Here is a 14,642-nt window from a genome sequence, read left to right as displayed (position 1 = left end):
CCATTTTCTTACTGAAAATTTAAGCCTGGTGCATTGACCTGTTCATTTAGTCGGTGTGGGAGGCTGGAAGTCTTGTTTTGGAATAGGGTAGATGTAGTGAAGAAATTCTTCACTATGAAGGCAGTGAGAGGCTAGAACAGGTTGCCCAGAGAAGTTGTGGATGCCCCATCCCTGAAAATGTTCAAAAAAGGCACATTGGATGGGGCTTTGAGCAACCTGGTCTACTGAAAGATGTCCCTGCCCATGGTGGGGGGAGTCCCTTCCAACCCAAACCCTTCTATGGTTCTGTGAATACTTAATCTTTAAAGGACCATGGCATTGGTCTGATATGGATTGCTTGAATTTAGCAATCTGAGTGCCAGTTACTGAAACACAAAGGAATGTTATTAAGATCTGTTGGTTTTACTCTTTATCTTTGTTTTCCCACATTATGTGCTTTCCTAGGAAAATGCTTGTGCTCGCTGCATGCTTAAAGCCTGCATCTGCTGCCTTTGGTGTCTAGAAAAGTGCCTGACATACTTAAATCAGGTAAGATTTTCAATATTCAATTTTTATGTAGGGGCTGATAACAATACACATGTTCCCAGACTGCAGTCTGAGGCTGACACATAATGTGTTGTGCTTGGGAACTGAACTTGAATGACAGTATTTCAGTCTTGTCTCCATTACTGAAATTACACTGCAAATACTACATTGACCTTTGCAATGTAAACAAAGACAAAAGAATAGCCAATACCTCTCTTTGTGAACATGGTATCTCATCTTTATAACAATTTGTGTACTGGTTGGAGATTCCCATATGTGTACTTGGTAAAACTACATCTGAATTTCAAAATGTGTTTGCTATGAAAACAGAATGAAGTTTTTCAGGTGTAATATTTAAGATGCACACAATGCAAAAACTGTACAAAACATCAAATCATCATCATCATCTACAAAGTGGAAGAAGATTTGCAAGTTGCAACACACTGACTGGTCAGACCCAAAGTGGGTTTGTAGGCCTGTAGTCCACCTCTGATATATATATATATAAAAATATCTTGCTAGTATTTCTTTCACAGTTTGTTAATTTTTTTTACTTGTGGAAATATAGAAAATAGAATCAGAAGAAAGCATTTAATAAGCCCCACTGTAATCCTTGAAAACTGTCATGACTAACCTTGAATGCAGTATCTAGAAATTATCTTAGTTGACTTGTATGACTCTCAGACTTTTTCGTATTTCCAGATTTTTTTTTCTAACTACTTAATTTCTGTAGCTATGCCAGTGCTCACCTCCTTCTGCAGAGAAATTGCAAATCCTGTTTAATGAGGTTTTTTTTGAAAAAACTTGTTAATGCATAAATTATGAGCAAAGGAGAAGAGGAATAGCCGTTCTTTACCTCATATAGTCTTCTGTCAGCTGCTGTACATTGCTTGATTCAACAGCTCTCTGGGGAATTTCGGTTCATTAACATCACATGGCAAATCTGACTTACTCAGGAGCTGTATCTTCCCCACCCTCCATTCGAAATACCTGATCGTTCTATGCATAAATCTTTAATCTCCTTTTCCTAGAATGCATATACAGCCACAGCTATCAACAGCACCAATTTCTGCACCTCAGCAAAGGATGCCTTTGTTATCCTGGTGGAAAACGCTTTGCGAGTGGCTGCCATAAACACGGTTGGAGATTTTATGCTGTTTCTAGGAAAGGTATGTCTGCTGTATGCAGTTGTTACAGACCTACAGAGAGGCAAGCTTTCTTTAGCAGTGGTTTGCACCCCAAATACAAAATGCCTTAAAAATGGTGTTTCTCAGTGTGCACTTACTACATCCAGCTGCATCACATTAGGAGGAGCTGTCTGAGGTAGGGAGGATAAACAAATGATCTATTTACATTTAGTAAAAGTGACTAGAGGGGAATACCTGAAGGTTATGATACCTTCTGCATGATTTATTTTTTAGGGATTCAAGGGAAAAGTGATTAGGAGTTCTATGGTTTTGTTTGATTTTGTGGTTAAAACATAGAACTGTAAGGAGAGGAAGCATTTCTTTCAAATTCTGTTTAGTAAATGTTCTCCAGGTTTATGTTGAAAATTTGACACGTTATTGATGACCTTTATGACAAAATTGGACTGGGAGTACAAAAGCCTGCTATGGGAAATTGGCAGCTTAAGCAACTAAGTTAACTCTACTCCGATAATTAAAAAGAGACTAGAATAATTGCTGTGGTCAGTCAGCTTTTTGGGTCTCCAGCTGATGGAGATATACTTTATGGAAATGTAATCCACTGTATTACTTCAATCCTTTGAGCAACTTTATGCCATTATTTACTAAAGCAGTTAATACCAGTCTAATTAAATCACCTGTGCCTAAGCATTCGGACACTGGTTGAACTCATCTGTATTTCTTGTTACACTCCTGCACAGGTGACAGAAATGATAAAATGAACAGTGCAGCATATAAAAAAGTACTATCAGCTAAGTCAATGCTAGGCTGCCAGCATCTCCTCCACCAGTCCAAAGGGGTATTTTCATAAAAGCTGACCTATTTTAACAATTTTGTGTTTAACGGCAGTTCATAATAATAGGTCCAGAAGTGTTCAAAAAGTTTAATGGCCACAACATTTTAGTCCATTTGTTTTTGCCAGAATCAAACTGGTACCTGGTGAAATGTCTGTTAGGGCCTCACATGTAGTATAAATTCTGTGGAAACTGTTACATGAAGTGCTTCACATGAATTCTGATCTACTTTCTTCTGTATGTATGTGAGATAAAGACTAGACAAATTTGGAAGTTGTTTCCATCAGCAGAATGAAAAATGTACCATCCTTCTAACACCTAAATTCTCCCTCCAACCTAACCAAAAAAAGACAACTGCAAGTACTAATGTGATTGGTAGCATCAGGTTGTGGGGCCTTTAGAGATGACAGGAGAAAGTTCTTTTTTACAGGAATGTTCTATAAAACTAGAACTATGACAGCAAGAATATAAATGTAATGTGCTCTGAAAAATACCTTTTGTATTAAAGGACGTGCAGCAATTCTAATATCAGAATGATATATCAATGATATAAATGGCATTTTTCAATGCATAAAATATCATTAATACTCGGGGATGTGGGGAATCCAGGAGGTAAAGATGTTGTTACCACTAGCATCTGTAACCTCTAATTCTAGCCCTGGCAGACCAAGAAGCACATTGGCTTTAAAAAAATAAACCAAGCAAAAAAAAAAAGAAAAAAAAAAGGCTTCTGCCATTAGAGTTGTCTACTATTTTCTTCTTCAGGTCCTGATTGTCTGCAGCACAGGTTTGGCCGGCGTTATGTTGCTGAATTACCAACGGGATTACACCATCTGGGTGCTGCCACTCATCATTGTCTGCCTCTTTGCATTCCTGGTTGCTCACTGCTTCCTTTCTATTTATGAAATGGTTGTTGATGTCCTTTTCTTATGTTTTGCCATCGATACAAAATACAACGATGGGAGTCCTGGGAGGGAATTCTACATGGATAAAGTTCTCATGGTAAGTATCCTCTTGCTCTAGAAGTCTAAGGATCTGGTTCCATAAAATAGGTATTTTGACAGTGGAATCAATTCATATGCTGGGTTCAATAACTTTTTTTGGGTTTGTTTTTAACCTTGCCATCTTGTTCATGGCTTGAGCTGCCAAGTGTCATCTGATGAGCATCAGATAAGTAATGATGCTCCCTTCCTTTGGTTTCACTGTTAATTGGCTTCTATTTGCTGCCTGTTAGATGAGCAGTCATCTTGCAGAATCGTACTCTTGGGTGTCATGTCTTGTAAACGACACAGTGCAGATTAGAAAGAAGCAAAACAAGAGGGAAAGGCTTGGTTTTGTGCTTTCCTAAGAAGGACATCTCTTTGGATGGGGAAGAGAAAAAATATCAGAGTATTCTGCCTTACACGTAGATAATGAATGACCACAGTGGAGTTTTAACTTTGTTCAGGTAGACAGCAACCAGAATTTGGCTCTGTCTGTCATACATAGGCTCTGTGCTCCGTCCTGGAGCATAGATGCTTCCTCAAGGCCTTTTGCAAGGCCAGTTCATTGCCTTCTTTTTTGTTCCATCTTATTCCCTGTTTGCTGTTGCTAGAAACAAAGTTGTAAGGATTCTGCTTCCGAAGCCCTTCACTTTGTTGTTGAGTAGATGGTTTTCTTGAGAGTGTTTTTAAGTAGCAGCTGTAGAATATGCCTTTGTAAAATGCACCTCCACGCATAGGCTAGAGGAAGATTCTTATGGCTTCTTAGCATAATTTTTTTTTCTGATTACTTGTGGGAAAACCATGCCAAGAATTCTGGTGCCAATTTTTTGGCAAATCACTACAGAATCTAGAGTACATAATAAATAAAGTGGTGTTTGATGAGTTGCTTTTTAGCAAGAAACACCAATAAACCATAAAAAGCCTTGTAAGTTTCTTTAGTCAGCAGTCAATATCACAAAAAACAAGCAGCTAAAATTTACTGAGATTTGCTAGAGAATGCTTGCCTTCAAGAGAAAAAAAATTGTATAAAATTGAATTAGCTTTGCTACTCTTCATAAATAGGAGATTGTGATCTGGTGAAAAATTTAAGAGGTTGAATTGAGGAAAGTTAGGGAAATTGACCAGACCTTGAAAGTAATTATCTCTAAGTCCCTCTGTTTAATGGAGTGTTAACAGTGAGTTCACAGGATCCAATGTAATAGTGAGACAAGGATGGTGTTGGGGGAAGGTTTGTTGTGGTTTGGCTGTGGGTTTGTTTTTGGTTTGTGGGGTTGAGTTCTTGGTTTAGGTTTTTTGGGTTGGTTTTTTTTGCAATCAGCCTTTTACCTTCTTTCCCCATAAAGGAGAGCATTGCGTGGTACCTGGAAAAGTTATAAGAGCACACAAGGCAAATACCTGTCTGGCTTCCAGAATTAAATGGGGGAGTCTTTAGTGGTTACTTGGCAGGTTTTTCTGATACTTCATGGTCAATTCTGAGCAAGAGAAGCAGATGGGCTTGATGTTTTGAGCAGTTACATCTTGAAGTTCTGTCATCTTGAGACTTGACCTTTAGAGTCTGCCCTAAGAGAGCACTTGTCGTTTCATTACTGTTTTTTCAGGAGTTTGTGGAGAATAGTAGGAAATCTATGAAAGAAGCTGGCCGGGGAGGTGGAGCTGAGAGCAGAGAGCTAAAACCAATGGTAGGTGCAGATGAGGAGGTGGCCATCCTCCAAGAGTTTCACTTTTACTTCTTCTCCCTCTTTGTCTTTACTGACTGCACTTCTTCAGGAGAAGTTTTTGTTCTCTGTATCACTCAAGATGTTCTGCTTTTTCTGTTCGTGAGCTTGCCTATCACCTGGATGGCAGAGTTTTTGTCACAGCTGAGACCATCTCCTGTAAAAGTAAGATGAAAGGAACTGCCTCATATGAAACAAATGCAGCATCGTTTCATTAGGATTTGTGATGCATGCTATGTGGTATACACATACAGCCCCAATTGCTGTACAGTCTAAAAATAAGATGGCTCTGAAATCCATTGGGCTGTTCTGACTTTAATCTCTTCTCAGCCCTGAGATGAACAATTTTTGCTCATCTTACATTCACTGCAAAAGCCTGAAGAACACTACTGAGTGCAGCCATTGTTGCAAAGTAGGACCAGGCACTTAAAGCCCTCACCAAATTATCTTACGCCATGCCAAGGAATTGGATACAGTGATTCCTTTCAACCTGCTCAAATGACATTTCTCCCAGTTGTTTGTTTTTATTGCAAACTACTTATGTTGCTTGTCTCTTGTGTGCTCTTTCCATCTCACACTGTCAGATGCACAGACAGTGAACAATGCATCATTTATGCTTCTGCAGCCTGTTTTACTTATGGTGTGCCTGTTAGGAAGGCATTGCATGTCTGAGTAGCCTGGAATAAGGAACACTATACATGGTACAGATAACAGATAGGAAGATAAGTTTGGAAGGTGGAGAACAGAGAGCGTATAATGGAGAGCCAGTCTGGGCAAGGTATGACTTGTCATCGTGCAATATGACTTTGTGAAATAGAATATTTCTCCTGCCATTACTTTTCTCGGAGTGTTTGGGGTCTGACTCATTTCCACACTATGGGGATAATTTTTTTAACCAAATGGGACCTAAATAAGTGTATGCCAACAGAATAATTTCTTTTCTTCAACGATGTACATGAAGCCATGTTGCATGAGCACTTTTTGAACAAGCTGGAATGGGTTCCTGCTATAGACTGGATAGATGTGTAGCTTTGCGTGTTTTGCTATTTCATTATGGCATACCAGTTTCTAGATTTGCTTATGCCTAAATGCTGCTGTGTTTATACATATGAAAAAAACTAATTCTATGCTCACTTACTGTTTCTTCTGGGAGTAATTCTAGCTGTTCAAACAGACACTAACGTTGGGATTTTCAGAGTGATCCAAATGCTGTAGATGCAAATGTGCCATTAAAATGATTGAGAATTGGGTGTGCAAACCCTCAAGTCACATGCACAGAAATTTCAGTTCAAAATTCTGTTACGTAGTGGTTTCCCACTTACACTGTTGGCAGTACTATCACAGACCGCTACTTATACTTTTTGTACTTGACTGCCTAAAGCTTGGATGTAAAAAAACCTTTATTCACCCCACCCCTTATGAAAGGGCAAACCAAGTACCTGCAAGTCAAGGGTGGTGTTATTCGTGTAGGAACCTGTTTCTAGGCACTTATGCCTGGTACTGGCTGAAAACCCTCACAGCACTACTGCAGAAGATGCTGAGCCTGGGAGTCACCTGCTGAATTACTCCCAGTTCTGCTGCTCATGTGACTGTTTTATTTGGAACTGATTGGGCCTTGTTTTCTCAAGTGGTTTTCAATTTTCTGGGCACTCAGCTCCAGTTGAGTGGGTTTTGAAATACTAGGATCTCGCTTCCTGACAAGGATGGGACGCGGTGGTTACCTCCATTAAATTTCTGATGCCTTCCCCCAAAGCATCAGTAAAGGCCTCAGTTGTGTCTGGAATAGGATCATTCATAAGTCTATTCTGTAATAGTAGTGCCCATAGTCTCAAAACTGCATGTCTGAAAATCAGATTACTACTACTTTTTTTCCTCTCCTTTTGGAAACAGAGGCTTTACTGTCTTGCTTCAGTACCCTTGAAATGCAGATATTTCTTAGACTATGACAATTATTTCTAAAAGTGAAACACCCCAAGTGCAGTTGTACTTAATAATAATAATAATAATAATAAATAATAAAGTAGGTATTAATAGCAGAGAGGAGGAAACATTTAGGACCTTTTGTTCTTGTATCAGGGCACAAGAAAAAAAAAAAAAAACAAAACACCACCTTTTCACACTTTTTTCTTTATGGCTTCCAGCGACCCCTTTGACTCAGTTTCTACTTGTCCTTTGGCATTTGTCTAAGACTGTACTGTATGACTTTGTTTTCTAGGCCTCTGGAGCAAGTTCATCTTGAAACTAGCCAGCCATATTGGAACCCATTGACATTCCAAAACAGTATATATATATACATATATACATACATATATATATATATATAAAAATAAACAGCCAAAATCAGAGAAAAGGAACAGGGATTTAAAACTTTTTTTAACAATTATTTTTGTGAAACATGTACTCTTTTCATACGGGTGGCTTTTACAAGCAGCTTTATCATTGTTCCATTTCTTAAATTATTCATTGTGGTCATGGAAATGTTGATTCTTATCTGCTTGGTATTTTACAATCTGGAGGAGGTATCATTGTAAAGATGATCTGCAATCATGACTGGGTTTAGAGACAGATTTCCCATGACACTGCTAATGTGCTGAGACTTTTACTTGTTCAGTTTCTTTCAAATTTGCATTCAGTTTGGGACAGTCACATGTACAGAAAACCTTGAAATCAAGAAAAGTCTTAAATTTAGTTTTTCAAAAGGTGGTTTCAGTGAGAATTCATTCAGTTCGAATGGGTTTGTAAGCAGTTGTTTTACTTTACAGCCCTGGCAGGGCACAGTTTTGTTTACCAGTATCAGACATCACAATAACCAACTCCTCAGGTATTCAGGTGTGTGGGAGCCCTTGCATCTCCTATTAAACAGAACCTACAAAATGGGGACAGATAATTTTTATATGCAATTAACTTCCTACTTTACCCTACTTGCCCCTCATACCCGTTGCCCTCTACCCTCCCCTTGAGTTCAGTAGCTTCCTTCACACTTCAGCAGTGTTCCTTTGAAGGGTATGGATTCTGCATATGGGCAATGGAAATAACAGATTGTTAAAGCTCAATCTTAGCCATACTCATGATTAATTCATGACTAGATACAAAGATGCTGAGGAGGGGAAGAGAAATGAACTGTACTACTGTACATAAAAAAAGTACTGTATGCTTCATTTCATTTAATGCCAGAGAGCTCGGGGAGGTAGAAGGGATCATTCCTTGCCTGTTGTTTGATCCTTATATATATATGTACTGTAGTGGGTGGCTAAAACGGGAAAGGGCAGAGAAACATTTCTTTGGAAGTGTAGCTGCCAGGACAGTTATCTGAAGTTATTAAATAATGACAAGAGAACATGCTTTTTTATTAGTAGTAGTAGTACATAATTTCTTTTCAGTCTGGAAGCTTGCCAGATATGAATGCTAATACTCAATTATTCAGCCTATTGTAATGGTAAATGCTTAAGTGTGTTTGCTAAGAATTCATGATCTGTCTATGCTATATATTCCTTTTGTTACAATTTTTTTAAGAAAACTATTTTTGTTAATGTAAAGTTAATATTTCAGAGCAGAATTTTTAAACTTATTGCACTAAATACAAGCTCTCTACAAATAAACGACGCCTCAATGGTTCAATCACTCCATTTAAGAAAATCTTTTGAAAGAGATAAGTCTTTCTACAGAAGCTTTGTAATGGAGTAGAGAGGTATGTCTAGGTAGAGACATGCACAACTCGTGTTGTCAAGGTTTAGTAAGTAAGCAGTTATTTGTGCTTCCTGTCAGAGGATCAGACTTCCAAATTGCTGCCGAAGGTTTAAAAAATTATGTAGTATCATGTAGCTAACTAGTGCTCTTATCTTTTGGCAATAGTAAAATATTTCACTTTCGCTTCCAGAAGGCATGTTAGGTTTTCTTTTGGTAAGCCAATTAAGAGAAGGGTTTACACTTTTCGTATCCCAGACCCCAAACTATATGAGAGGTGTGAAAATAAAGATACATACAGAAAGGATAGCTGCTGGGGAGGCAGAGAGACAGAATTACCCAGTCCTGGAAGCACTTAGACACTCACTTAAGTGAACCATATCGGTAACTCCACTAACATCAGAAGGGCTCTCTAAGTATCGAGGCTGTAACTTACACATCTGTGTAAGTGCTAACTGGGCTAGAGCTTCAACCTGGGGATTCAAACTGGAGCGCTGGTGAGGCCTCTCAGTGCAAGTCAAGAGGTCAGACTTGCCTACAAGAAACACTGGAGCAACCTTACTTTTGTGGAGAGGAGACCTTCCTGCTGTGCCAGTGGCACTCAGCACCAATATCTGTGTAGATCAGGAGGGTTTAGCACCAGAAATTTAAAAACTGGCTTAGATGAATCCTAGAAACTGGATTCCAAGGCTAAAAGACTTATGAAGTACCCAGTTGCTTCCAGAAAAACTAATTTTCTTCTTGTTTGGAGGCTATTGGAGGTGCTTAATCAAAGAAGCCTTGTATTCTGCGCATTTTGATAAAAAAGTTCTGCCATGACTGGTTCTGCAAGTTTGTGTTCCCTGCTCACTGCAAGTCCCGAGTGGGGGACTTTTCTCTGTAATTGCAAGTAGGACTGCAGTTGGAAACAAATTTTGTATTTTTGTATTACTTGACTGTGCACCATTTTTATAGCAGTTTATCCTGTCTTAAAAAATAAATTTGTTTTATTTACATGGTGTTTAAAAGATACAGGCAACATTTTTCTATGGGTAGTTGTAATGTTTAAGTGAGAAAACTATATCATTACGAAGTTCTTAATAAAATTGTGTGCACCACTCTTGAGTGTATATCCGGCATGCAGAGCTTTTAAGTCATGCCAAAAAGGCATTCCATCCACATGCAGATTTTCCAGTGGCCCTTTAAAGCTTTTGAATGTCCTTTGAAGTTCGTTTGCAACCAAACTACAAGCTGCCCTCTTCCAGCCCGGTCTTGTGCAGAGAGATAAGCAGAAGACAGAGTTCTGAAGAGACAGCTTTTCAGGAGAAATTGAGGCTCTGCTTTCCTTTCCTAGTGGGGATAGTGGAGTGAGAGGACACTTTGGCATGTAAATCGCTATAGAAATGTTGGCAGTGGGGGTGCTGGGCTCTGGCAGTTGTGATGGATTAATATTTTTTTTTTTTTTTTTTTTGGAGAGTTGGTTTTTAAAGCCAGTGTGTGGACTGCTTTGTGGGAAGCAGTCTAGACTAACTAGAGAGTGATGCTGCAGCGAGAATAACAATGCAGGAGGAACAAGATGAGACAGCTGAAACAGAGAAATCATCTCCTTGGCAAGTCCGTTGAACCAAGTACTGCTTGAGGACTGGAGATTTAGACTGGACAATCTGGGTTTAGAAACAATCAGTGGGGTTACTGGTTCCCAGCCATTGATTTCTGCAGATGGTCTGTATTGTAGCCTCTGACCAGCTAGGTTACAAAGGGAAAAAAGTGTATAATTCTTAAAATTGCTAAAATTTTGTTCACATTATTTTTACTCGCTGTTTTATTTGGAAGTTGAACAGCAGTATGTAATCTTTATTGCTTCTTCCAGCCCTGGAGGATTGGGGTTTTTTTGTTCTTTTAGGTCTTATTTCTGTATTGCTCTTCCAGTAAAGGAGTGCCAAGTGGCAGTGTCAGCTCCCCTTTGCCCCATTGATCTTACCACATTCCTTCTCACCTTCCTGAGGCAATGATTTAGGATATCACCTGGACTGAAAGAGAGGGGAGTAGGTGCTGAGCTAAAGTCCTAAGGTAGGGGTTTTTTTATAATGATATCACTCCATCACTGTGGTTAGAAGTGCAATCCATCTCTTCTGCAGTTTCAGTGCTGCTCCACAGCTAGACTAAACATTATGGCCAACTTAGAATTGCATCTTCAGCCTTCTTGTAGCTCCCAGCTGCCAAAAACAGGATGGGGTTTAAAATGTGGCCTTAGCTTGGCATAGTAACCGAAGGACTTTCTGCGTTAGGGAAGTGTGTCCTAGAAGGGAGAACTAACAGTGGAAAATCCAGTTAAAATGTTGTTGTGGGTTGACCCTGGCTGTCACGTAAGCTGCTACTCTCTGACTTTCTCAGTCCCCCCCACAGCATGGGAGAGAGCAGCGAAAGGACAAAAGCACTGATATAAAGGCAGTTCATTAAGAAAGAGAAGAAAAGGAAAAAAAACCCAAGTGATACAAAGGCAAGCACTTACCATCTCCCACCAGCAGACAATGCCCAGCCAATCTCCGAGCAGTGGCTACTTTGGAACCACCCCAGTTTTACTGCTGAGTATGACCTTATACGTTATGGAATATTTCTTCAGTCTGTCCTGGCTGTGTGCCCTCTCACCTCTTTGCCCAACTCCAACCTACTCTGCTGGGGTAGTAGAGTGAGAAACAGAGAAGGCCACTCACCCTGTGCAAGCACTGCTCAGCAACAGGTAAAGCATTTGTTGTCAAACACTCCTTTGGTTGCAGATCTGAAACACGGCACCGTGTAGGTTGCTGCGAAGGAAATTAACTCCATCCAGCCTAACCCAGTACACACAGGTCCACTTTCCCAGTAGCTAATCCAAGACTTGGTCCCTGCATTTCTGTACAGCATCTTCTCAGGGTGGTTACTTCTTTCTGAAAGGGCTTTTTTTGCAGCAGGTAATTAGCCTGCTCCACAGTGCTCCCTTTCATGGAGGGAGCAGGGGATGTTAGCTCTTACTCTTTCAGCACATAATGGGGATATAACGCAAAAATGAGCCCTTTCTGTATCAGTGTTCTGGCAGTTGAGCAGCCAGTGTTGGAGACAACGTATTTAATGTGCCCTCAGGGCATGCACTTTAGCGGTTTGCTCTGAGTGGTTATGATGTATTCTATGAATGTATGTTATAGAGTCAGAATAAAAAATGCATGTAGCAGACATATACTTGTCATCCAGTGAGCATTTGATCCAGAGTGCATATTACATGCTGTATTGAACATGGCACAGTTGTTTTGAGAAACAATTGTAAGATTTATAAGTAGATACCTAACAGCATTCCTGTTTTTTAAATCATGGCTTTGCCTGTGCAGATAACGTTTACTAAATCTAAGTATCAGTAGTCAGTTGTTTCTTGAACAGCTTGTGTGTCACATTTTCAACACAGAAATCCTATTTCATCTCTGTGGAAAAAACAAAACAAAACAAACGAAACACCAACCTCGTGTTTCCCAACACAAAACCCAACAGATTTATTTGCAGCATTTCTTGCACTCAGCTTCTTTGTTGAGATGATGAAAGTTTACTCTAAATATGTCATTTTCAAATGGGTTTTCAACTATTTCATCTCTGCTGTTATTTCCGTCACATAACAAGATTATGGAAAGTAGTAAATCTGTATTTCCTGTGTTCTGTAGCGAATACTGTTCTCAAGGTTTTTTTTTTTTTCTTTTATATTTAAAGAGGTAAGAGAGGAGATGAAACTTGTCTCTTGTGATGTGGGTCACGTATAAAAGGCAGAATTTCTGGTCTGGGATGGAGCTGTGATGTGTCTTGCAGTGTTCGCAAGCTGATGCAATCAAGTCAAAGCTCCTCAGAGACTTCAGGATTATGAAAATATTTCTAGGGACAATTGATAGCATGAATCAATCTGAAAATACCCATTTGGAGGCTAAATTAATGGAGGCATTCGTTTGGCAGAGGTCTGCTAAAGGGGAACTAGAAGAAAACCAGCAAACACCCATCAGATTCTACTCCCCTGTCTCACTGAGGTCAGGTCATGGTATGTGAGTGTGATGAGCAGAATCTGGTGTTGTAAGCATTTGGTACTTTTCTATAGAAACATGGGACTCCTGTTAGAACCAAAGTCGCAAGAATTCAGAGCAAAAGTACCAGCTGGCTTGAACAGAACTAGTCTAATTTCAGTAATGTTAAAGACAGCTATCACCTTTCTAAGTACGTGGCAGCACAAGTAGCTGCTGTTCCTCAAGTGGGCCACCACTCCCCTCTGGCTTGGGTGGAAACAGGGGCAGCTAGGGAGTTATTCCAGAAACACTTGGTGAGATTAGGAGGTCTGACTCCTTGTGAAACCCAGCAGAAATTGGGCACTGACTGGTGTCCCCACCAAGGTCACAGATTTTAACTCTCAAATACCACCTGTGGTCCATGTTAGTATTAGTTGGGTCCCTCCCTGCTGCTCGAACCGAAATGGGAGAATATCTCTCATTTGGAAAACAGTGCCACAGACAATGTCGTAGTGTGTCCTGGGGGAGTGAGGGAGTAGAAAATAGAAAGGTGGCTTTGTTTCTAATCTGGGCTAGAAAGCAGAGGGCAAAGGTCGGGTGGAGCCATGGAGAGCAGGATTTCACAGGTAGAAGATATTCTGCAGAATCTTCACAATAGTTAAGAAAATTCACGTTCCAATTCAGACATCTCACAGCAACATCCCCTGTGTCCTGCTTTTATTTTGCTATGGAGCTCTTCAGAGCAAAAATGAAGGTGGAATCCTATACCTATAGAAAAGAATTATTTCTGTATGATGGATTGTGTTGCTGATTACAGAAACTACCCTAAGGAAAATCTTCTGAACATATTTTAAAGGCTTGAAAGTACTTGCATTGTCATAGTCCATCAAAGCTTCATCTGAAAAAGAGTTTTTCATCCTCCTTCACTCATACTTCTAACAGGGCAATCAAATCCCTGGACTGACTTAGTGATTTACATTGAATCAAGATCAACTAACAAGTGCTCCTTTTTCCAGTGGAATGCCACCTCCTTTGAAAATGGGAAAAGTAAATGTGACACTGTTTATTGTTGTCTTGGGAACTTGAAATGTTTTATACTGCAAGCTGTGAATGCAGGAAGAGAAGAAAAATTAACAGTGCTGATCTAATCTTAGATTTTCTGTGTAAACTGACATTGTGCCAGGATACTGATGCAAAACTGTATTTTAGTCTAAGAAATGTATAGATTTTTTAATGTATCAAAATAAAGTTTCCCTTTTAAGTAAGAAAGAAATTTTCTGTGTGTTCCATGCGGGGTCCCACTCTCAAGTCCCACTGTTCTTAACAATACAACCTCAAGTTCCTGAGAAGCAAGCAGAGCCCATGCAAATGTTTGCCCACGCTTCACTTTGCTCTGTGCCTGCCCTTTAGCTGAGTAGCTGCAGTAATGCTGGACGTGTTGTCCTGTTGCCTAGAACAGCATTGTGGTGCTCAATGTTTTCCTGAGATGGGTGTGCCAGTGGGGTTTTGTAGAGCAGAGGTGGGGTTTTTTTAACTGTCTGTCTTCTCACTTATCGTCTGCTCCTCAGCTTCTCTCCAGCACGTTCGAAACTGCCCCTCTAGGCCAGCGTTTTCACCCATCATCAGGTTCCTTAGCCTGCAGGGTGTGCTGGGGGTCAGTCACATACAGAAGCAGTTGAGAAGTTTTCACTGTGGAAAGGGGGAGGCTGCAGCTGTGGGACAACTTCCTTGTTCTGCAAGGTCCTGTGCATGCTCCACACTCTGC

The 14,642-nt window shown here is 40.0% G+C and overlaps 1 protein-coding gene across 1 annotated transcript in view; it reads left to right on the top strand.

Annotated features, from left to right (window-relative positions):
- The window catches only part of SLC44A1 (solute carrier family 44 member 1), a 50,972-nt gene extending 36,822 nt beyond the window's left edge, over positions 1-14,150 (top strand). Inside the window, exons 11-15 of the mRNA XM_050329429.1 lie at positions 445-528; positions 1,557-1,694; positions 3,269-3,505; positions 5,085-5,165; positions 7,417-14,150. Of these exons, the coding sequence (XP_050185386.1) occupies positions 445-528; positions 1,557-1,694; positions 3,269-3,505; positions 5,085-5,165; positions 7,417-7,440 (564 nt within the window). The 3' untranslated portion in view covers positions 7,441-14,150. The remainder of the gene's footprint in view (positions 1-444; positions 529-1,556; positions 1,695-3,268; positions 3,506-5,084; positions 5,166-7,416) is intronic.
- Positions 14,151-14,642: the final 492 nt, after the last annotated feature.

The sequence above is a fragment of the Myiozetetes cayanensis genome, unplaced genomic scaffold (assembly GCF_022539395.1).
Source record: "Myiozetetes cayanensis isolate MyiCay16 unplaced genomic scaffold, myiCay2020 scf4, whole genome shotgun sequence".
Taxonomy (NCBI): Eukaryota; Metazoa; Chordata; class Aves; order Passeriformes; family Tyrannidae; genus Myiozetetes; species Myiozetetes cayanensis.
The sequence above is the reverse complement of the archived record's forward strand: the minus strand, read 5'-3'. Positions and strand labels throughout refer to the sequence as shown.